Source organism: Palaemon carinicauda, chromosome 21, assembly GCF_036898095.1.
Source record: "Palaemon carinicauda isolate YSFRI2023 chromosome 21, ASM3689809v2, whole genome shotgun sequence".
Taxonomy (NCBI): Eukaryota; Metazoa; Arthropoda; class Malacostraca; order Decapoda; family Palaemonidae; genus Palaemon; species Palaemon carinicauda.
In genome coordinates this window covers 48111720-48137484 of record NC_090745.1, presented here as the reverse complement: position 1 = coordinate 48137484, position 25765 = coordinate 48111720, and the positions used below count along the sequence as shown (strand labels likewise).

Sequence of the window (25765 nt, the reverse complement as noted above, 5' to 3'; positions counted from 1 at the left end):
CAAAGATGGTTTGGACCTTTTTGGCGGAACTACTCTCAAGGGTTGGGTCATCGGAATCCAGGGGGATCCAATCCTTGAGGTGGGACTCTTGGCTTTTGGCCGGAAGCCCATCATTACAGATATGGGGAGGATGATTCCATATTACTTTGGTCTCAGTCCTAACAGGCGGGTTTAGCTTACACCTGTGCCTCTATATCTGTTTTGATGCTATCCTTCGGGTAGGGTATGGAGTGGACCATCGGGGAAGTATACTCTCATTGTGCCGATAGTGGAGAATACAAATTTCCTTTCCAACGTATGATACTTTCTTATAATTCTCAAGCAGGTACCCCAACAAAACAACAACAAAAAACCTGAAAATCCCACCCTTAAATATGGACCCTTCAAATACTGACTCCCCATCCCCTGGATTTGCTGACTCCCCCCCGGCACTGTTGACGACTTCTGCTACTGTAATTAAGGAAAACTCTGCTGACGACCTACGAACTAAAAAGGACCACTTTACTGATGTTAAAAAATCTAGCAATTTGGGTAACACAGGGAAACTACGATTCCTTCATGTTTCCCAAATCCCATTAGAGACAAATTATGATGATATATATAGAGCATTTGAGTGCTATGGATTGATAAAGGAAATAAGGATGAGACTTGGAGATGAAAAATGGGACTCTTGGATATCTTTTGGAAGTCATGATGAAGCGTTTAATGCCATAAGTAATATTAGTAGTATCAAAATTAACAAATTGAACATCATGGGAGCTCTTTGTGATAAGGTCCCAAAGGAATTGGATGTGTACAAGCCTGCTGATTGGTTTGAAAAAGATAGAAATGTACCCATGCCTTCACAGAGAAAACCCAAACCACCAATGTGGCTCTTAGCTGAACCTAAAGGGATAATAGGGAATTATTTTAAGATATGTAAGTTTATCCAAAAAAAAGTAGGAACCATAGCACCTGGAGATATATCTCGTTTTGGGAAGAACAGTTATCTCATCCATGCCAAATCTTCGACTCAGTCTGCAATACTGTCTAACTTACAGACAGGCAGTGATGAAATTACATTGGAAATGAAACCTCATCTAAATTTTAGTTATGGAAGGGGAGTGGTCTTTAATAAGGACCTATACGAATTTACAGAGGAGGAGATACTTTCTATGTGTCCATTAAATGTATGGAAAGTGCATAAGGTTCCTGGAACTTCAATGATTATACTTACTTTCCAGGATGCTGATGTACCTTTCCATATTTTTATTGAAAATGAAAGGATTAAAGTTCGGCCTTTCAAACAAAAGCCCCTGCAATGTTTTAATTGTTTTAAATTTGGACACCCATCCAAAGTTTGCAAAAATGGAAAAATGTGTGGTATTTGCTCCAAAACTTATCATGGAGAATGTACACTTGAGGCCAGGTGTTCAAATTGCAATTTGAATCATAAATCAACTGATAGGAGATGCGAACTGTATAAGTTGGAGGAAGCTGCCCTAAACAAATCAAGTTTAGAACACATGAGTGTGGGACATGCAAAAAGAATGTTGAATAAATCAACCAGCTATGCAAAGGCCTTAAAATCAAAGGTAAATTTACCACAGGAGACAGCAACCCCACTTAGCACTGCCAGTAATCCTAAGAAAAGAAATACAACCTCTGATAATAAAGTACTGCATGACAAGGTAATCATATTGCCCTCTGAGGCTTCGCCACAGCGTATTAAAAATGGGTCATTGCCCATATCTGTACAGCCTTCGTCCCCCATTACCAACAATAGTACTAACCTCTCCCAGGCCATGTCCTTGCCTGATTTGATGGAGATGCCACCTGACACCAAGTTACCAGGTGCACCTGTATTGGGGAAGGTGCAAAAACCTGGTAGCTCAAAACCTACTAATCGGAAAAGAGAGAGACCTCCATCTCTCTCGCCCCCTTCCATAAGAAATATCAAAATTACGACGTCAAATAAATATGATGATTTGTTTGTTGATATTTCTGATCTGGAAGTCAATTTAAATAAATCGGAAATTCAAGTGGAGGTCCACCAACCTCCTCAACAATCAGATCAAAAAGACAAAAAGAAAATCATAAATTCTAAACCCAATCTATCAAGACCCTCTTTAATAAAACCACCTAAAAATAGTGTTAGATCAAAAACTACTAATGGGAAGACTCCATCCAAGGGGTCTACCAAATTATAAACCATAGTTTTTTCCTCCATTTTGCAATGGAATTGTCAGGGTTTAAGGGCCAAATATGAAGAACTTAAGCTCCTTATTCATGAGCATTCCCCCATAATTATTTGTCTACAGGAGAGCAAACTTGATCATAATACCCCTTGTCCTCGCGAATACATTAGTTATAGGACACCATATGATCACCAAGTGGGGAGCCATGGCGGAAGTCTCATATACGTTCGTCGAGATGTTCCCCAAGTTTCTCTGTCTATTCGTACACCTCTGCAGGCAGTGGTTGTACAGATCGACATAGGGCGAAAATATACAATTTGTTCTCTGTACTTGCCTCCAAATGATAACATTTTGTATGACAACTTAGTGGAGGTGATTCAACAACTCCCTCAACCTTTTCTTTTACTTGGAGATTTGAATGGTAGACATCCTTTGTGGGGTGATGTTTTAGCAAACACGAGGGGAAATATCATATCATCAATTGTGGAAAATGAAGATGTGGGACTCCTTACACAGGAGAGCCCACACACTTTCATGTCCAGACAGGTACCTTGTCATGTATTGACCTATCAATCGTAAGCTCTAATTGCCTTCTCGACTTCGATTGGAGAACATTAGATGATTGGCATACTAGTGATCACGCACCAATCATCATAAACACCAACAATAGTCCACCTTTACAGGGATCGCCACGATGGAATCTTGACAAGGTGGACTGGGATAAATTTTGTGAGCTAAGCGAAATTGAGGGGGATGCAGGACAAGTTGATAATATTGATGATGCCATAGACTTACTGAATGGAACTCTCCATACAGCAGGAGTCAATTCAATTCCAAAAACAACAGGGTTATTCAAACGACGACCAGTCCCGTGGTGGTCTTCAGAACTAACTGCCCTGCACAGAGCCACAAGAAGATCTTTAACACGATTGCGTAGACGCAGAACTGATGAGAATTTAATTATGTACAAGAAATGTAGAGCACAGTTCCGTCGTGCCATGAAAGAAGCAAGGCGCCAGTCATGGATGTCTTTTGTTTCCTCCATTAACAGTAGAACACCACCATCTTCTGTGTGGAGGAAAGTAAAAAAGATAGCTGGCAAATTCACCCCCAACCCACCACCAGTGTTGAAGGTGAATGGCCAGTATGTAACTGAAGCAAATGATGTTAGCAATGCCCTGGCTAATCATTTTTCAAAAGTATCCAGCAAGTGTGAAGGAGCCCCTGGTCACCAGTATAGGAGCACTGAAGAAAAGAAAATTTTAAATTTTGCAACAAGAAGGGAAGAGTCGTATAATTCTCCTTTCACTGAAAGAGAATTTGATTCCACACTTGCTCATTGCAATGATACAGCCCCTGGACCCGATGGAATTCCATATGCAATGATTAAACATGTACATTTTAATACAAAGCTATTTATTTTAAGTATTATTAATAGAATATGGCATGATCATAGTTACCCAAGTGTTTGGGAACTAGCCATTATTTTAGCCTTTTTAAAACCCGGTAAAGACAAGTTTTTAGCAGCAAACTATCGTCCTATTGCATTGACGTCTTGTTTATGTAAAATCATGGAGAAGATGGTCAATGCAAGGCTGATGTGGTACCTTGAAAAGAAAGGTATTTTATCACCGATTCAATGTGGATTCCGAAAAATGCACTCAACGACTGATGTGTTGATACGACTAGAGTCTTCTATTTGTGAAGCCTTTGCTTCCAAACAGCACCATGTTACAGTATTTTTTGACCTTGAAAAGGCATATGATACCACATGGAGATATGGTATACTTAAAACCATTCATGAATTGGGATTGAGAGGAGAGCTGCCACTATTTATTCCGGCATTTCTTTCACGTAGAGTTTTTCAAGTGTGAGTTGGGGAAACTATCTGAGAGTAAGTGCCAGGAAGAAGGAGTTCCTCAGGGTAGTGTGCTAAGTGTAACCCTTTTTGCAGGGTAGAAAGGACTCTTTAGCTATGGTAAGCAGCTCTTCTAGGAGAAGGACACTCCGAAATCAAACCATTGATCTCAAGTCTTGGGTAGTGCCATAACCTCTGTACCATGGTCTTTCACTGCCTTGGGTTAGAGTTCTCTTGCTTGAGGGTACACTCGGGCACACTGTTCTCTTGTTTCTCCTCCTCTTGTTTTGTTAAAGTTTTTATAGTTTATATAAGAAATATTTATTTTAATATTGTTGCTGTTCTTAAAACAATTATTTTTTTTTCCTTGTTTCCTTTCCTTACTGGGCTGTTTTCCCTGTTGGAGCCCCTGGGCTTATAGCATCCTGCTTTTCCAACTAGGGTTGCAGCTTAGCAAATAATAATAATAATAATAATAACTAGCAATTAATGGGATATCCTCAGCCATTCCCCAGGATGTTCTCTCAACATTATTTGTGGATGATCTCTCAATATCATTTGCTGGCACCAGAATGGCAATGGTTGAGAGAAAAATCCAACTCTCTATTGATAAAATTATCCAGTGGGCTGACATGAATGGATTTAAGTTCTCGACAAGTAAAACTACCGTTGTTCATTTTTGTCGTATCCGGGGAGTACATCCAGACCCGGATATATACATTAAAGGTCAACGGATACCATGTGCAAGAGAAGCTAAATTTTTAGGTTTGATATTTGATTGTAGGCTGACATGGGTTTCGCACTTAAAAGCATTAAAAGCTAAATGTGTTGAAGCTCTGAATATCTTAAAAGTATTGTCCCATACATCATGAGGGGCAGACCGCAATACTATTTTAAAATTATACAAGGCCTTGATTTTTTCCAAAATTAGTTATGGTTGTGAGGTATATTCTTCAGCAACCCCAAGCCGGTTAAAAATATTAGACTCGATACATCATGCAGGTATTAGATTGTCTACTGGAGCTTTTAAAACCTCGCCTATCCCAAGTCTCCTTGTTGATGCTGGAGAGTTACCTCTAGACCTTTACCGAATGTCTTCCATTCTTCGGTATTGGTTTAGATTGCAAAGACTCCCTAACTCTCTAGCTTTTCAGACTGCAAGCCTTGTAAGACACGCATCATACTTTGAGTTGTACCCAAAATCTCCTCAACCTTATGGCTTTCGGGTGAAACGATTATTAAATAGTCTGGATATAATTAGAAATAAGGTACTTCCATTCAAGGTATCATCAACGCCTCCATGGAAGTTACCGGAGATATCTTTTTGTAAATATTTTATTGGAGATAAGAAGAATATGTCAGACCTAGAAGCCAGGTCTCTTTTTAATGAACATGTTAAAGAACATAGAGGATCAACTTTTATCTATACTGATGGCTCCAAATCTGATGCTGGCGTTGGATTTGGAGTACATAGTAATGGTTTTAATTGTAGAGGTGCACTTCCTCTGACCGCTTCCATATTTACTGCCGAACTGTATGGCATATTAACCGCTATTGAGAAAATAGCGTTGGAGAAGGAGGGTAATTTTACAATTTTTAGTGATGCAAGGAGTGTCCTTCAAGCTATGGAAGTTTTTAATTCTAATAACCCTCTAGTTTTAAAGATTTTAGAATGGCTTTTCATTATTGGACGGAGAGGTATAACAGTTCAATTTTGTTGGGTTCCAGCACATGTAGGTGTGTCCGGGAATGAGAAGGCAGATTCACTGGCTAAGGAGGCTGCATCCGAGTTGCTGCCAAGAAGGTATCCCATTCCCTGTGATGATTTCTTACCTGACATCAAGAAATTGGTTTGCAATAAATGGCAACAGCAATGGGATAGTCAAGATGGCAATAAAATGCGAGAGATAACAAATGACATATCTCCTTGGAGGTATAATATGATGCCCCGAAAATGGGAGACGTCTCTTTGTCGTCTCCGTATTGGTCACACTCGGTTGACACACGAGTTTCTGCTGAAGGGCCAACACCAGCCGTATTGTGACGACTGTTTAGTACCTCTAACAGTAAGGCATTTGTTGACCGAATGCCCCAATTATAACAACTTAAGGAATAGATATTTGTTTGAGGCTCGAGGTGAGGGTGGCAGGTTCATCCTTGCCAAGATTCTTGGAAATGATGTGTCTTACCATGCAAGTGGCATTTTTAGATTTATTTCAGAAGCAGGTCTTCTGAAAAATATTTAACTTTTATGACATTCAACTTTTATGATTTTAATTGAATACTCTTTTATTTTTTATTTTATTTTATTTTTTATTTTTGTATACATAAGATAAATGTTACCGGCGTCAATGACCTCAGATGTCAGGATGCCTGAAAACTTTAAATCAATCAATCAATTACTGCAAAGGCACCTCGGAGCCTCCAGACTAGGACCGGACCACTATTAACTTCTACATTTCAATAAAAAAAACATAACTTCAATTGTTTCAATACTTAAGCACACAAAATTACACAAATGATGTTGGACTGTGATGTGCAATAATATATGGCTTTATTATATTGTTTGGTATTTGTTTACAAGAGCTCGCTCTCCATTTATACCAAAATTATGCAGTTCTGCAGCTCTCCTCTTCTTGTACAGAAATAAGGAGATTCTTTAAATGGGGGGAAAGAAAAAAAATAGCAAGATATGTTGTGCTCGGGGTGCGGGAGGTATTAATGGAGGAGGTACTTTTTAGGACTTGGAACTGACCTCATCAACATAGTCAACCAAAGAGAAGTTTGTGATGTCAGCTTACATTTGGTATATATTAAAAATATATATGTAATTAAAAATGGAGTAGTTTCTCAAAAGTGTCTCATTTTGTGAATTGTATATTTTATTTGATAAATACATGAAAATAAATTTTATTTTTTAAAGGAACTTTGTGATAATGATTATTTTTGCAGCGTTTATTTTCACTGGCGGGAAATTGGCAGGCAACTGGTCAATAGATGGTGTTATGACGTTAGTGTAACAAAACAACATCTGGTAAAATTAGTCATTTTAAAAATGGTTTCTTTAAAAAAACTTAAGATTTGTCATTAAATATTTACCAAATAAGAATACATATTTCACAAATAGTGACACTTGTGAGTGAATGCTCCCTTTTTTACCAATTGTACGCTAACGTCACAAACTTCTCTTTGGTTGACGACGTTGACGATGTCAGTTCCAGGTCGTTTAGTACCCCTACACAAACCCCTACCCTCCCCCCATGCGCAAAGTATCTTGCTATTTTTTGCTTTCCCCCCATTTAAAGAACCTCCTAATTGCTGCATAAGAAGAGGCAAGCAGTAGGACAGAATAATTTTTGAATAAATTGAGAGCATGCTCTTGTAAACAAATACCTATAATTCTTATCTTCGAGATACTGTAGACTGTTGCAGCTAACGGTGGTGTGTTCGGAGGAGGAGGGATGGAGGAAGGGAAGAGAGTGAGTGAATTGGACAGTACAAGTACAGTATTTACACTGTTGCTTACACTACTTATCGTAACACTTAAATTTTAAATTAACTTAAATGAAATTAGATTACCTAATCCTCAAATAGATTTGAATCTTACGTATTTTATTTTCTATTTTTAAATTTTTTTTTTCTATTCCTCACTTGTCTTAGTTGTTTTTGCTTCTTTTTTGCTTTCACTTGTTGCAGGCTTTTTTAGAATCTATCTAAGGAGGTTTGTCTTGGTGTCCCTTTCAAAATGTTACGGAAGTGAGTTAGGCAAGTGTCGTTAGAAATAACTGAAGTACGACTACAAGACAATTTATCTGGGTGTCTTTTCCAACTAAATCAGACTCATCTTGTCACTTCGCCAACACTTCCTTAATCTCCCTCAAAGAAAGGAGTTCCTCTGGTTCTGCCTCCTCGCCACTGAGCTCTTGCAATACCTCCCTATGTTGCATCGTCTAGAGCTTGATCAATTCCTCTTTCGTGAGCTCATCTTGATGCTCCCCGACAAGGTAGTTTACATCGGCCTCATCTACCTCCTGCCCCATGAATTTCCAAGAGACACGATATCTTCCAACACAATGGGTTTGGTGTCAGGTTGTGGCATTTTGAACCCTTCAAAGTCCCTTTCTGCAATGGAATCGCAATAATTTTCAAGCTGAATTTGTTTCTTTGTGTTACACCCTGCCTTGCTTGATCAATAATCTTCAAACAATGCACAATATTAAATTGGTCCTTCCAAAATTCATGAAGGGTTAGATTAGTGTTATATGTGACATGAAAGCATTTTTTGAACAAATGTTTTGTGTACACTTTCTTGAAGTTTGAAATGACCTGTTGGTCCAGGTACTGGAGTGGCCTGGTTTTGGGCAGGGGATAGAGGACCTTGACGAACTTTAATCTATCCAGGATGTCATCTTCAAGACCAGGAGGGTGACCAGAAGCATTGTCTACGATGAGAAGACATTTCAATGGCAGGTTTTTCTCCAACAAATACTTCTTGACTGCGGGACCAAAGCACAGATTCACCCATTTTGTGAAAAAATGTCTCAACCCATGCCTTTGAATTTGCACGCCACATGACTTGAAGTTTTCCTTATAAGAATTTGTGGCTTTAGAAAGCACATGGGTTTTTGGAGTTGTATTCCTGTACCAGCAGTGGCTTGATTTTGCACTCACCGCTGCCATTGGCACACAAGGCTAGAGTCATTCGATCCTTCATGGATTTATGGCCCGACAGTTTTTCTCCTCTGCTGTGATGAGTGTCTTCCTCGGCATCTCCATCCAAAAAAAAGCCAGTTTCAGGGTAGTTGAAGACTCTTTGAGCAATGTAACCTTATTCATCAACAAGGCAAAACGTTACACATACTCCTCCACGCCTTTCATGTCGGAACTCACAGCTTTTCCATGCCTCACTACCGATTGGATCCCAGTCCACTTTTTAAAATTATCGAACTAGCCACGATTGGCTTTAAACGACTCCACTGGCATTGATGTCTCCCCAGTCTCAGCTGCTTCCCATTGTTTCAAGTCTTTGTAGATTGTGCTGGCCTTCCTACAGATGATTGTTTTGGTCACACTGTCACCTGCCAACTGGTTGTTTTTTAATCCAGAGCTTCAGAAGCCTTTCCATCTCGTCATTCACATTAGTCCAAAGCTTCGACAGGATGGTTAGTCCTTTGGAAAGCTTCGTGCTCTTGATAGCATTCTTCTGTTTGAGGATGGTACCTATAGTCAATCCACTCCTCTTGTAATGGCGGGCCAGCTCAGTCACAAGTACGCCATTTATGTTTTTCGGTAATTTCATGCTTCACCTCTTATCGTCATCATGTGCTTTTTCTTATCAATGCTAATGTTTCTACTCGCTTGCTTTGGACCCATGACTTATTGCTCGGCAGCTAGCTTGTATGTCAAGGTATTACTGTATTATTAATTCAAGATGTATTCTAACAGCAGCAATTATGGATTGTTTTTATTTTGGTTTTGTTGTCAGCTGTTTTCAAGGTCACGATGGTATCACAACTTTGCTTGCATAGATATAGATTAAGTGTGTATTGTTGATATGGTTTTGCTCTCTCTCACATAATTCTTGAAGAGAAGAAGAGCACAGTTCAATGAACTCTCAACCAATTTCGTATTAAAATGCGCATCAAGCAACAACAGACGAATCTGCTGATGACGCTGATGGACGATCCACAGCCATCTACATATGCGATATTAACAATGATATTGAATGTAAAAATTGTTAAATGCAACAAATTTATTTTTTACTATCGCAATATAATTTTTTTAACTTAATTTGTTATTTAACCTTACAAAATCTTTCTATTTTATACTATCTTAGAGCAAACCACATTCACAAATAAAGAGCTCGCAATGTGAGCTGTAAACATCTACATTCGCAAGTATGGATGTACATTTATTCATAAAATTAGATTACTTTTTTTCAGTACTACATTAAAAACTAAAATTTATTTTTTTTGAAACTTGGAATAGATTCTTATTAACCATTTATTCAAAATGCATTTATAAATAAACTACAGAACTGGTAATGTTTATTTGAAGTTTAGCCTAGTAACAAGTAAATTCGACTTTGAGTCGTTTTTCAACCTAAGTCGCTCTCCTGGAAGTAATTACCAACGTGAGGTGAGGTATGCATGTACAGTATACTAATAGGACAAATATCTCCTTAGAAATAATATATTTTCTTTTACATTATAAAAAATTAAATATTTTTGCTTGGTAAGTTTGTAATTCCTCTCATTTCTCACAAGAAATAAGAAAAAAGTTTCACATTTCGCAAGTCGTTTTTTGTCAAGTTCACGTCACGTGTCCTGTGACGTCATATTTATAGTGGGGGGTGCGCTGGCAAACGGAATGATTTCCTTTTTGTGTGTTACTGAGTAATCTTATTATTCTCATAATCAAAACCTCGAGTAATATCAAGTGTTTCAGTGGTCTGTATCAGTTATGAGAATAGTACTACTTATAAATTTGAAAAAAAAGTAGTCTGATGGCATCATATTTCTGGCAGAAGGCGAGTGGTAAAACCAGTGATTTCCTTTCGATGCGTTACCAAGTAATATTAGTAATCCCATAATTGAAACATCGTGTAATGATGCAAAGAGTATCTAATAATGTTGAAGGAAATATGAAGATTAATTAGTGAATTAAAAATCAAAATTTGGGGAAAGAGATGGAGAAATAACTCATTTATATAATTAACAATGAGGGCTTTAAACGAACTTTATGAAAACTGTGATATTATGTGACATTGGTGCTGATGTAATATTCATTACAAAAATATTTTGGATAAGTTATCATACAAACGGTACTCGTTTGGCGAATAATCATAATAATATAGCGTGAACTCGAGATCAGCTGATGTCTACCAAAAGTAAAATGAAAGTAATTGTTGATTATTGAAAAGCCCCCGAAATTGAAAAATATAATACAAACCCGCTTTAATAATCCACAGTTAACCACAATAGTGTGTAATGACTTGATACAAACACTGAACACTTACAGTACAGTTAAGCTGTACTGTAGTGATATTACTGTTCATATATTACAGTAATATACATTCCAGTATCAGTGAGTGTTATGTTACAGTATTACTAAATAGGAACAACAGAAAGGGTATGACGACAACTTGGTAAAGTTTCAGTTTAGTACAATACTGTGATGTAGCCTTACTGTGTCCAGTATGTTGTGCACATGTGTGCACGTGTACTTTACACTGTACATATAATTATTAACTGTGATAGAATCCAAATAAAAACAATATTAGGCAGTATTTTCTGTGTTAATTATGTGCTAGGGCACCCGCTTGTAGGGAAAGGACAGTGACTTGTTAGGTTATGAGTTAGTCCACCCTAAGGCAATCCATATTTGCAATTTTCCCCTCATCAGGCCTGTCTGTAACCCAACCCTTGCAAAAAACAAGGGCTGACTGTGTTTTTAATTGTATTGTAACATTTACATAATGATAGTCTTGATTTTGAGCTGTCTCATTTCTCAATACCCAAGTCATTATTTATGCTTAATTATGGCACTGTATGCCTGTATCATAGACGTATCCCTTCTTAGTATGCCTCCCCAGAATAATTAATATGTCATTAGGAATATATAAATGCAAGAGTAGTGTATTCTTTGATTTATATCTGTGTAATAAACATTTACGTTATCAGAATTGATAGAAATGCCATATTTTTATTGCCTCAGTTTTCTTTTCTTTTTTCAGTTGCGGACTTTGAAGAGCAGTCAAAAAACTCATGCTGAAAGCATGTTAAAAACACTTGCTCACATAAAAAAGATGAAAAATTCACCATCTGCACAGAAGAGTGGAAGGTGGATTGTGGCTATAGAGGAAGGAGAGCAAGCAATGGTTATGGACAGGTAAGCATTTCACCACATGTATGTATTTTTTGCCTGTCAAGTTTCTTACAGTAGGCAATAAACACTTTTTAAAGACCACAGCATTTATACATGAAATCACCCCCAATTTTTAAATTACAATTGAGCAGGAAAAACGTATGTGAAACAGGCTGCACTTATCAGACATAAAGAATTGTACATGTCAAGGAAAATTTAGATCAGTACAAATGTACTGTACACTGTACATATAATTATCAACTGTTGTAGAAAACCAAATTTAAACAATATTAGGCAGTATTTACTGTGTTAATCATCAGCTCTGGCACCCATTTGTGGTAAGGGGCAGTGACTTTCAGGTTAGGAGTTAGACTACTCTAGTGCAGCATTATTTGCAAAAATTCCCTTTTTTTCTTCTGTGTCTGTAACCTAACTATCACGAAGGAGGACCGACTTAATTCTCTCTCTCTCTCTCTCTCCTCTCTCTCTCTCTCTCTCTCTCTCCTCTCTCTCCTCTCTCTCTCTCTCTCTCTCTCTCTCTCTCTCAGAGCATGCCGAGGTAGATTAATAGTTTCAAAAAAATATACCAGGAAAGCGCACAGGACATTAATCCACTACGCACCAGCATCGATAATGCAGCGACTATTTAATGCGCTGCCAGCTCATCTAAGAAACATATCAGGAGTGAGCGTAGATGTGTTTAAGAATAAGCTCGATAAATACCTAAGATGCATCCCAGACCATCCAAGACTGGAAGATGCATTAGCAACTCTGGTGGATATTCGAGGTGCCTCACACTGAGGGACCAGGGGGAACCCAAACAATAAATCAGGCAATAAGGCTCTCTCTCTCTCTCTCTCTCTCTCTCTCTGTGTGTGGGGGGGGGGGCTTTGCATTTACAACACCTACAGGTAGTACTGTTGTCATTAATGAACTCTGATTTAATTCTAAACTTTGTATAAAGTCCTCTCTGTAATTATTATTTTGATTATGTTATTTTTTTAGGCTCCTCATTTTTATAGCACTGTAACATGATGTGACATTACTTATTCTATTTTCTTAGTGCTAGAAAATTGTTTGGCTCCAATACTTTTCCTGGGTCTACCCCTCAATCATTTCAGTAGTGCAAGGCCAGTCTCCCTTCCTTTATTTCAAGTCAATCAGATAATGGCAGCTTCCACCAATTCAAGACGTAGGTCTCAGGGTAGATCTTGCCTTGTCAGTCATTCCTGATATTGGTAGGGATCACTAGCTCCTCATGACCACACTGAAATTAAAACTGGAAGGTACCCAACAGGAAGATAGATAGAATACTCAGGTTTGATACAAGTAAGCTTTTAGAAGAAGAGCATAGAGTAATATTTTTAATTGAATGTAGGATTCTATTTGCAGCCTAAGATACTTTTAAGAGAGGAAGAATAGACACTTAATGAAGAATGGTGTGATATTAAGAAATATATCAGTCAGTTGGTAGTGAAATCTCGGGCTGTGCAGATACAAGGAGAAAGCCATGGATATCAAATTATATTTGTGATATAAAAGGGAGATAACGATAGAAAATGAATGTTGAAAGTTTTCGAGGAAATAATGAAAATTACAAGGTAGAGCATGCTAAATATTCCAGTATTGATAGAGGTCAAATGAATAGCCAGGAATAACGAGAGAATGTTTATACAGTAAAGCAGATGAGGCTGAATATGCTTTGAATTCAGGGAGTGGCTGTGGTGTAAGAATTACTCATAGAATTATTAATTAAATCTTAACTAGGGTAAAGAAGAAGCATATGCCATGAAAAAGAGATGGCTCAGTTATAGCAACAGAAGATGAAGAAAGACAATGTTGGATGGAACACTTTATCGAGGTTATGAATAGGAGATATGAAGGGAATAATTTGATTGATATACATACCTGAAGCTGATGAAGACCTTGAGTTGCCCATGGATGAATTAAGTGTGTTTTGAAGTCAAAGCTATCCTTAAAAAACTAAATAAATGAAAAGCCCTTGGATACGATGGAATAACTGCCGAGATGATACTGGCCGGAAATGAAGTGACTCCCAGACTACTTACAAGATTATTTTTTAGAATGTGGCATGAAGAGGCAAAACCTGATGAATGGGAGTTAGTAGTGTTGGTAAAAAAAAATCTGACTTATTGCAACACTTATGTCAGTTATGTAAATATATAGTATACTTATTCTAATAAGACTGTAGAGTAAGATTGAGGAAAAGCTGAGAGATGAACAAGCAGGCTTTAGAAAAGGTAAAAGTTGTATTAACCAAATTTTCTTTTTGAGACATTTACAGCAATGTGTAGAATATAGAAATCCCCTTTTGATGGCCAATTTTGTGGAGAAACCATGTTATTATGGAATTCCTCTTAAATATGTAATTGTTCCAACACAGAGTATTTACCTCGAACTACTTTCTTAGGAGGATCTGGGATCTCCTCATTAACCGACCAAGAATTTTGCGTAGTTCCCCTCCCTCCGTTACCTTGTTGGGGCCCTCCGGGGTGGAAGGCTACTCGCCCCGGGGTCAGCGCGCGAGGCAGCTCTGCTAGGTCTGAGTCGTCAGTAAGGGTCTGGTCGTGACGTAGATATCATCTCGCCGCTCTCTCTCACTTATCCCGTTCGATAACCTTGTGTACCACGTGTTCCTGTGTGTTCCTCATCCCTTGTGTTCCTATCCCTTGCCTTTGTGTTCTTTTGTTGCTTGCGTGTCCGCGTTTCTGTATGGAATCCCAGCATCGTTGTCCCGGGCCCAAAGCTGGTAAGTCTTGCGGGGCCTGGCTGTCCAGGCTGGATGTCGACCTGCACGCGCTCTGCGCCTCGTGTCGAGGAAATAGGTGCTCTCCTTCCTCCACGTGCCCGGAGTGCGATTCCTGGCCAGAGCTTCAGTGGACCCTGTTTGCCACTAAGAAGAAAAAGGTGCCCAAACGGTCTCCAAAGAAGGCAGGCCTCACCTTGCCGTTGACCTCGCCCTCAGCGCCTTCGGAGAGAGGTTCTCCTTCACCTTCCCCTACCTAGAGTAGGGGACGAGGTAAGTCCGTTGCGGGGAAACGGCCCATTGCCATTCCCCATGAGTCTGATGTCGTTGATTCTGTTAATGTGGGGCCTACGCAGACGAGTGGGGGGTCTGCCAGTGTGGCGGAAGTATGTGTTGTGGACGAAGTCCTGGTTCACGCAGGACCCGTCTCAAGTAAAGACCCGGTGTGGGGGAAGCCCGTAACAGCGCCTCCCCCCCCCACCGTGGCAGTGTTTTTCAGGTTCAGCGGGTTCCGGGGGCGGCCGGGACAAAGAATGGAAGGCCACATGTTCGTCGGACCCCGATTCCATTGCTTGGACAGCGCCTAGGATGCCCTTCATGTCCCCCATGCGGCAGGAAAAGGAGTTTGAGGGCTGGTTTGCCTCCCGAGCCGTTATTTGCACGCCCCCGGTGCCCTCAGCAACGCTTCCGCCCAACTTTATCGTGCCCTTGACCCCAGTATCCAGATCAAGGGCCCCGAGAAGACTTGTAGTTGAGACAGAAGATTCCGACAGTTCCTCCTCATCGTCTCCTTCCTTGGACAGCTCCTCAACCTCCAGCTCTTCCTCGTCGACGGACTCCAGCGACCGGCACACCAGGAAGAAGAGCAAGAAGTCCAGAAGGAGGAAGGCTAGCTCCCACGCAAGCCCGGCAGAAAGAAAGCGAAGGCCTCGAGGAGAAAGAGTAAAAAGAAGAGTTCCTCGAGAAGGAGATTTGTTTGAGTGGCTCTTCACCCTCATGGGTCGAGCAGGACAGCTGCCGCCCCAGTGCCTGCCTCGGTGGCCGCTTCCGTGACGTTGCCCAGTGTCTTGGCTCCGCCCGACTGCCCGTCGGGTGCAGCCGTTGGCACACTTTATCTTGCCCTTGCCCGGCAAGTCATTGGCTCCATCCGCTTTATGGGAACGCCTGCGGATGAGACCCAGCAGGTCGGCCCCTAGCAGCTTCGTCGCACTGGCTCCGTCCAAGTACGGAGCCTGCCGCTGCCACGACCTTCATGCAGCTCCATCCGGATTTCCACGGGAGGGGGTAGACCCATGACGCCTACCCCCGCCCTGACGGCTCCGGCCGTGACGGAGACAGCTGCTCTGCCAACCCGTCAAGTGGGAAGGGATACCTCCACTCCCCCGGATCCCTCCATGTTCAAGGATGCTTCTGACACGGAGGTGCAAGTAGTGGAGAAGTTGCTGAACACCGGCGAGTGCTCCCCGGACGAGGTTTCTTCGTACAGGAAGGTTCTGGCCCTAATTCACCACCACCATAGGCTAGATGAACCACAGCCTTCATCAGAACAAGCTTGGCTGTCAGGTCTGGGCAGGATGGTTGACAATCCTGTTCGACAGAAGCCATCTCTGACCCTACCCTTAGTGCCCGATGTTGCCCTGTGGATGGAGCACGTGGATTGCTTTGTGTCGGGCCCTAAGAACTCCCTGAGAGCCCAGGGTTCCTTTAAACTCCTGCCGGGACTTAGGACCCAAAAGAAATTTTACTTGCCAGATGGGCGGCACTCAGGGCCCCGCACACTGGAGGAAGCCGTCGCTACCCTGAACCAGGGCAACACAGACTAGCGGAGCCTTAATGCACCGGTGGTTTTCTCGCAAGCAGAGGCCCTCTTAATGAGAGAATGCCTTGATGAAGTCATTGAGCTTCAGCACGGCATTTCATTCCCGTGCTGAAACTTGGTGACGGGCAAGAGGGCTCTCGAACTTGGGGAAATTGCTCCCCCAGTTCGAATCTAAATTTCTCTTTCATCTTTTTCTAACTCTTTATATGGCTTCAACCTTCTCCTAATATTATAAACTTTCCTTCATGTTGCTGTCCCAACCCTATGAGTAAAATTTCCCATATGTATGTGTATATATTTACATATATATGTGTGTGTATTATTTTTTTTTCTCTTTTTATGGCATGGATGTTTCTACATCTATTATTGCCACTTGGGCGGATGTTTCTACATCCGGTATTGCTGCCTGCTTTGATGAATGGGAAGGGTGTCACGGTTGGGAGGTGTTTGTGCTCAAAGCTATATGTGAGAGTATTGGATGATCTCAGCCATCCCGAAGATGGTTTGGACCTTTTTGGCGGAACTATTCTCAAGTGTTGGGTCTTCGGAATCCAGGGGGATCCAACGCTTGGGGTAGGACTGTCGGCTTTTGGCCGGAAGCCCGTCATTACAGATATGGGGAGGATGATTCCATAGTTTCTTGGTCTCAGTCCTAACAGGCGGGTTCAGCTTACACCTGTGCCTCTATATCTGTTTTGATGCTATCCTTCGGGTAGGGTATGGAGTGGACCATCTGGGAAGTATACTCTCACTGTGCCGGTAGTGGAGAGTGTAAATCTCCTTCCCAACATGTGATGCCTTAATGTTCTCAAGCAGGTAAATCAAACTTCAAAAAATCACTCTTCTCTCTTCTTTTTTTATGATGGAATCTTGTGAAAATGACCCCACCTCCCCTGGATATGCTGACTCGCCCCCGGCACTGTTGACGACCTCTGGCAATTCATTTAAAGAAAACTCCGTTGACAACGTAGGAACTAAAAAGGACTATTCTTTAAACACTCGGAAAAAGGGTAATTTGGGCAACACAGGAAAACTGAAAGTCCTGCACGTTACCCAAATCCCTTTAGAAGCTAATTATGATGTGCTACATAAAATATTTGAGTGTTACGGATCAATAAATGAAATTAGAATGAAACTTCAAGATGATAATTGGGAATCTTGGTTATCATTTAATTGTCACGAGGAAGCATTTAATGCAAGCTGTAACATTGTTGATATTAAAGTAGGTAATATGAATGTTAAGGGTGCTCTGTGTGATGGGGCACCTAAAGATCTGGATGTCTACAGACCAGCAGACTGGGCTGATAAAGATATAGAGGCAGATATACCATCCCAAAGAAAGCCAAAACCACCAATGTGGCTTCTTGCTCAATCTGTAGGAGGTACGGAAAATTATTTCAAGATATGCAAATTTCTTCAGAGGAAGGTAGGTACGATCGCACCTGGAGATATATCTCGATTTGGGAAGAAAAGTTTCTTGATAAAGGCCAAGTCATACACACAGTCTGTTATACTGTCTAATTTGAAGACAGTAAATGATGATATAAAATTGGACATCAAACCCCATCTAAACTTTAGCTATGGAAGGGGAGTGGTTTTTAATAGGGATCTGTATGAATTTACTGAAGAGGAGATATTGGCCATGTGTCCCCTATCAGTGTAGAAAGTACATAAAGTACCTGGAACATCAATGATTGTTCTTACTTTCCAGGATGCTGATGTACCTTTCCACATAGACATAGAAAACGAAAGGATCAGAGTTCAACCTTTTAAGCAGAAGCCACTGCAATGTTATAATTGCTTTAAATTTGGACATCCTTCCAAAGTTTGCAATAATGAAAAAATTTGTAATACTTGCTCCAAAATTTATCATGGGGATTGTACACTTGAGGCAAGGTGCTTAAACTGCAACTCTAATCATAAATCTAATGATAGGAGCTGCCAGTTTTATAAGTTAGAAGAGGCTGCCCTCAATAAATCAATTATTGAACATGTAAGCGTGGGGCATGCCAAGAGATTATTAAATAAATCTAATACTTATGCAAAAACATTAAAAACAGGAGAAAAAGTTCCTCGGGAATCATCTCACCCACCTACTACTGTAGGTAGTTCTCGAAAAAGGAATTCACAATCTATTGATAAAGTGCTGCATAAGACAAGAACATCTCCTCCTAAAGATTTATCATTGAGTATCAACAAAAAGACATTGCCCACCACTATCAAACCTTTGTCCCCCATTACAAAGGATAGTACTAACCTCTCCCAGGCCATATCCTTGCCTGATTTAATGGAGATTCCACCTGACACCAAGTTATCAGGTGTACCTGTAGTGGGGAAGGTACAAAAACCTGGTAACTTGCAACCTATTAATCGTAAAAGAGAGAGACCTCCATCTCTCTCACCCCCTTCCATAAGAAATACTAGAATTATGACATCAAATAAATATGATGTTTTGTCTGTTGATGTTGGCGATCAACCAGAAGACAATTTAAATAAATCAGAAATTCAAGTTGAGGTCCACCATCCCCCTCAACAAATATATAAAAAAGATACAAAGAAAAACTCCAACGTAAAACCCAACATAACAAGACCATCTCTGAAGAAACCTACAAGTAATAATGTTAGATTAAAAACTGCTAATGGGAAGACCTCACCCAAGACGTCTTCCAGAAATAATCCATAGTTTTCTCCTCCATTTTGCAATGGAACTGTCAGGGTTTGAGGGCGAAATATGAAGAACTTAAGCTCCTAATTCATGAGCATTCCCCCATAATAGTATGTCTACAGGAAAGTATGCTTGATTCTAACACTCCTAGTCCTCGAGAGTATGTTAGCTATAGAACACCATATAATCAACAAGCAGGGAGCCATGGCGGAAGTCTGATGTACATTCGTCGAGATGTTCCCCAAATACCCATGTCTATACGTACAACCCTGCAGGCAGTTGTTGTACAAATTGATATAGGGAGAAAATATACAATATGCTCTCTGTACTTCCCTCCAAATGATGATATTTTATATGATGATTTAGTAGAAGTTATTCAACAACTCCCTCAACCTTTTCTCTTACTGGGAGATATGAATGGTAGACATCCTTTATGGGGTGATGTTTTGGCCAACACAAGGGGCAATATTATCTCATCAATTGTGGAGAATGAGGATGTGGGGCTCCTTAATACAGGAGAGCCCACGCACTTCCATGTTCAGACAGGTACTTTGTCATGCATTGACCTTTCAATTGCAAGCTCTAACTGCCTTCTTGATTTTGATTGGAAGACATTAGATGATTGGCATACTAGTGATCATGCACCAATCATTATAAACACCAACAAGGGTCCGCCTTTGCAAAGATCGCCACGTTGGAATCTAGACAAGGCAGACTGGGTTAAATTTTGTGAGCTAAGTGAAATCGAAGGGAGAGCAGAACAGTTTGAAAGTGTTGATGATGCCATAGACCTACTGAATGGAACTCTTCATACAGCAGGAGTCAATTCAATTCCCAAAACAACAGGGTTATTCAAACGACGACCAGTCCCGTGGTGGTCTTCAGAACTAACTGCACTCCACAGAGCCACAAGAAGATCTCTAACACGATTGCGTAGACGCAGAACTGATGAGAATTTAATAATGTACAAGAAATGTAGAGCACAGTTCCGTCGTGCCATGAAAGAAGCAAGGCGCCAGTCATGGATGTCTTTTGTTTCCTCTATTAACAGTAGAACACCACCATCTTCTGTGTGGAGGAAAGTAAAAAAGATAGCTGGCAAATTCACCCCCAACCCACCACCAGTGTTGAAGGTGAATGGCCAGTATGTAACTGAAGCAAATGAAGTTAGCAATGCCCTGGCTAATCATTTTTCAAATGTATCCAGCAAGTGTGAAGGAGCCCCTGGTCACCAGTATAGGAGCACTGAAGAAAAGAAAATTTTAAATTTTGCAACAAGAAGGGAAGAGTCGTATAATTCTCCTTTCACTGAAAGAGAATTTGATTCCGCACTTGCTCATTGCAATGATACAGCCCCTGGACCCGATGGAATTCCATATGCAATGATTAAACATGTACATTTTAATACAAAGCTATTTATTTTAAGCATTATTAATAGAATATGGCATGATCATAGCTACCCAAGTGTTTGGGAACTAGCCATTATTTTAGCCTTTTTAAAACCCGGTAAAGACAAGTTTTTAGCAGCAAACTATCGTCCTATTGCATTGACATCTTGTTTATGTAAAATCATGGAGAAGATGGTCAATGCAAGGCTGATATGGTACCTTGAAAAGAAAGGTATTTTATCACCGATTCAATGTGGATTCCGAAAAATGCACTCAACGACTGATGTGTTGATACGACTTGAGTCATCTATTTGTGAAGCCTTTGCTTCCAAACAGCACCATGTTACAGTATTTTTTGACCTTGAAAAGGCATATGATACCACATGGAGATATGGTATTCTTAAAACCATTCATGAATTGGGATTGAGAGGAGAGCTGCCACTATTTATTCAGGCATTTCTTTCACGTAGAGTTTTTCAAGTGAGAGTGGGGGAAACTCTATCAGAGAGTAAGTGCCAGGAAGAAGGAGTTCCTCAGGGTAGTGTGCTGAGTGTAACCCTTTTTGCACTAGCAATTAATGGGATATCCTCAGCCATTCCCCAGGATGTTCTCTCAACACTATTTGTGGATGATCTCTCAATATCATTCGCTGGCACTAGAATGGCAATGGTTGAGAGAAAAATCCAACTCTCTATTGATAAAATTATCCAGTGGGCTGACATGAATGGATTTAAGTTCTCGACAAGTAAAACTACCATTGTCCATTTTTGTCGTATCCGGGGAGTACATCCAGACCCGGATATATACATTAAAGGTCAACGGATACCATGTGTATCGGAAACCAAATTTTTAGGTTTGATATTTGACTGTAGACTTACATGGGTTTCTCACCTAAAAGCGCTAAAAGCTAAATGTGTTGAAGCTCTGAATATCTTGAAAGTATTGTCCCATACATCATGGGGGGCAGACCGCAATACTATTTTAAAATTATACAAGGCCTTGATTTTTTCCAAAATTAGTTATGGTTGTGAGGTATATTCTTCAGCCACCCCAAGCCGGTTAAAAATATTAGACTCGATACATCATGCAGGTATTAGATTATCTACTGGAGCTTTTAAAACCTCGCCTATCCCAAGTCTCCTTGTTGATGCTGGAGAGTTACCTCTAGACCTTTACCGAATGTCTTCCATTCTTCGGTATTGGTTTAGATTGCAAAGACTCCCTAGCTCTCTAGCCTTTCAGACTGCAAGCCTTGTAAGACACGCATCATACTTTGAGTTGCACCCAAAATCTCCTCAACCTTATGGCTTTCGGGTGAAACGATTTTTAAATAGTCTGGATATAATTAGAAATAAGGTACTTCCATTCAAGGTATCATCAACGCCTCCATGGAAATTACCTGACATATCTTTTTGTAAATACTTTATTGGAGTTAAGAAGAATATGACTGACTTAGAATCCAGGTCTCTTTTTATGGAACATGTCGAAGAACATAGGGGATCGACTTTTATATATACTGATGGCTCCAAATCTGATGCTGGCGTTGGATTTGGAGTACATAGTAATGATTTTAATTGTAGAGGTGCACTTCCTCTAACAGCTTCCATATTTACTGCCGAACTGTATGGCATATTAACTGCTATTGAGAAAATAGCTTTGGAAAAGGAGGGTAATTTTACAATTTTTAGTGATGCAAGGAGTGTTCTTCAAGCTTTAGAAGTTTTTAATTCTAGTAACCCTCTAGTTTTAAAGATTTTAGAATGGCTTTTTATTATTGGACGGAAAGGTATAACTGTTCGGTTTTGTTGGGTTCCAGCACATGTAGGTGTGTCTGGGAATGAGAAGGCAGATTTACTGGCGAAGAATGCGGCATCCGAGTTGCTACCAAGGAGGTATCCCATTCCATGTAACGATCTCCTACCTTACATCAAGAAATTGGTTTGTGATAAATGGCAACAGCACTGGGACAGTCAAGACGGGAATAAAATGAGGGAAGTAACAAATATCATATCACCTTGGAGGTATAACATGATTCCCCGAAAATGTGAGACGACTCTTTGTCGTCTCCGTATTGGTCACACACGGTTGACACACGAGTTTCTGCTGAAGGGCCAACACCAACCGTATTGCGAGGACTGCTTAGTACCTTTAACAGTGAGGCATTTGTTGACCGAATGCCCTAATTTTACTAACTTAAGAAATAGATATCTGTTTGAGGCTCGAGGTGAGGATGGCAGGTTTATCCTTGCCAAGATTCTTGGACATTATGTGTCTTACTATGCGAGCGGAATTTTTAGATTTATTTCAGAAGCAGGTCTTCTGAAAACTATTTAACTATTTTAATGACTTCTTGATTTTTATGGTTTTAATAGAATTCTCTTTTAATTTTCATATACAGTAAATGGTATCGGCGTCAATGACCTTAGATGTCAGGATGCCAGAAAACTTTCAATCAATCAATCAATCGCAAGCAGAGGCCGCCATGATGGAGGACACCGCTCAAGACATAGTTAACATGACCTCATGGCTGGACTGGTGGGTGTGCACCCTAGCAGGGTTCCAACTGGCGCACGACCTATCGGTTCCAGAGAACCAGGCCCTGTTGCAAGAACTGATCCGCTCGGGGAGGAAGGCGATGAAGTTTCTCACCTTCCAGACCCTTACCGAGATGGCGAACTGGGTTCTGAGGAGGAGGGACACGGTGCTGAACAGACTGCCCCGTAGACTCCCTGAGCGGGAAGCTAAATTCCTGAGGAATGCCCCGGTCTGGTGCGAGAACGTTTCCCCTTCAGGCGGTGGCGGAGACACTAGAAAGGGTAGGAAAATTGAAGAGTTCGGCTGAGCCCAGGGAGCCGGCGTCAAGGCGGCCCTCACACAGAAGGCCTTCAGCGGACGGGGCCTACACGCCTACGCCTCCGGCTAGGCAGGAGGCCTCTTCCCCTTCCTGGCATCAATCCCCACGACCCTCCCTCAGGAGCGGTGCCCCAGCCCAGGCCTCCTTTAGACCGAAATATTCCGGCTCAAGGAGAGGCCGTTCTAACCATTTCTCCAGAAGGAGATAGGGAGAGAGGCCCCCCACACCTTCCCACGCCTGGGGGGGTGCCTCAAACGTTATTGGCAAGCATGGTGAGACAACGGTGCTGATCCGTGGACGGTGACAGTCCTCAGGGAGGGATACAGGATTCTCTTCTTGTCAGAACCTCCCCCTCTTATCCACGAACATCAAGCAGAATGGCTGGCACCCAAAGACACCGAGAGGAGAGCAGTCCTACAAGCGGAAGTGGCAGCCATGTTGAGCAAGGGAGCTCTACAGCCCGTCCAGGAACCACCCCCAGGATTCTACAGCAGGCTCTTCCTGGTAGAGAAAGCCACGGGGGTTTTGAGGCCAGTCATCGACCTATCGGCTCTGAACAAGTTTATCAAGAAAACCTCCTTCAAGATGGACACGCCGAAGTCGGTGCTGGCGGCCTCGAGAGAAAGGGATTTCATGATGTCCCAGGATCTCAAGGACGCATACTTTCAAATCCCCGTACACCTCTCCAGCAGGAAGTTCCTCAGAGTAAAGTGGGAGTCCCAATCTGCTTCGGCCTGTTAACAGCTCCTCAGGTGTTCACGAGGGTGTTCACCCTGGTATTAGTCTGGGCACGTAAGCAGGTCCTCAGGCTGATCAGGTACCTAGATGATTGGTTGCTGCTTTCAGCCTCAGAGGCAAACTTGAAGGAACAGGGCACGAAACTTGTACAGTTCTGCAGGGACCTCGGGATCACAATCAATCTGGAGAAGTCACAGTTAGTCCCAACCACCAGGATGACGTACCTATGGATGGTCCTGGACTCCCAGCTAGCGAGGGCGTTCCCCTCACAGGAGAGGCTAGACAACTTAGACCTAGTAATTCGCCTGTTTCTAGCAGACACTCCAATGAGAGCCAAAGATTGGCAGGGACTCGTGGGTCACCTGGTCTCATTGGAAAATTGGTTCCGCAAGGGAGGCTCAAGCTGAGGCCAATACAGTGGAACTTGAAGGACCTCTGGTCAGCGGAAGAGTCCCCTCAGATGGAAGTCAGGATGACCCCGTCCTCCAAGGACATGCTCCTCTGGTGGTCCGACAGAATGTACATGCTGAAAGGGAAACCGTTCGCTTCCTCTCCTTCGGAGATGCTGCTCTTCACGGACGCATCGAAAGAGGGGTGGGGAGCCCATCTCCTCGTAGAAACAGCAGAGGGAAAGTGGTCACTGGAGGAAAAGGCCCTGCATATCAATCTTCTCGAACTCATGGCAGTACAAAAGGCCCTTGCGACGTTCGCCCATCTTCTTTGAGGAAACTCTGTAGCACTCATGTGCGACAACGCCACAATAGTAGCGTACATAAAGAAGCAAGGAGGCCTGAGATCAAGAGAACTGTTCAGCCTCACAGCCAGGTTCATTTCGGGAAAGAGAAACGTCCTGGCCGACGGCTTCCACAGGGCAGGGCAGGTAGTAGGGTCGGAATGGTCTCTACATCCGCAGGTGGCACGGGAGATTCACCAGCTATGGGGCTCCCTGGTGATAGACCTGTTCGCCACAAGGCTCAATGCACAGCTACCCTATTCTGTTCCCCGGTACCAGCCCCGACAGCAGCGTTCGAGGACGCCTTCCAGCACTCGTGGGACGGTCTTGACGTGTACGCCTTCCCCCCCTTCGGGATCATCAGGCAGGTACTCAACAGGCTAAGGCAGTCAAGGTCTACAAAGATGACTTTGGTAGCTACCTGGTGGCCGGAGAGGGAGTGGTTCGCGGATCTACAGGACCTGGCCACCCTTCCTCCGTGGCCCCTTCCAGCAAGGAAAGACCTGTTACGTCAGCCGCACTTCCGAAGGCTACACGAAAACCCCAGGGCCTGAGGCTACACGCGTGGAGGTTATCAAGCGCCTGCTAAGGAAAGAGGGATTCTCGGAGAAGACTGACTGCTTCCAGAATGTCGGGGTATCTCCGGAAGTCCTCATGCGTGGTGTACCAGGTCAAGTGGGCCACTTTCGTGAAATGGTGTGCCACTCAGAACCTGCGGCCCTTAGACACTTCATTCCACAGTATTGCAGACTTCCTGGTTCGCTTAAGGGACGACCGGGGAGTCTCCATTCCAGCCATCAAAGGAGTCCGTGTGGCACTGGGGCAGGTTTTACAACTCAGAGGCATCAACCTAGGGGCATCTCGCCACATCTTCATGCTCATCAGAAGCTTCGAACAGTC

General features: G+C 41.9%; 1 protein-coding gene across 3 annotated transcripts in view; it reads left to right on the top strand.

The window, feature by feature from the left end:
• Positions 1-25765, top strand: part of LOC137615274 (histone-lysine N-methyltransferase NSD2-like) — a 521040-nt gene that overhangs the window by 196911 nt on the left and 298364 nt on the right. For all 3 annotated transcript variants that reach the window (XM_068345003.1, XM_068345002.1, XM_068345001.1), the window contains exon 7: positions 11771-11925. In XM_068345003.1, coding sequence (XP_068201104.1) covers positions 11771-11925 — 155 coding nt within the window. The remainder of the gene's footprint in view (positions 1-11770; positions 11926-25765) is intronic.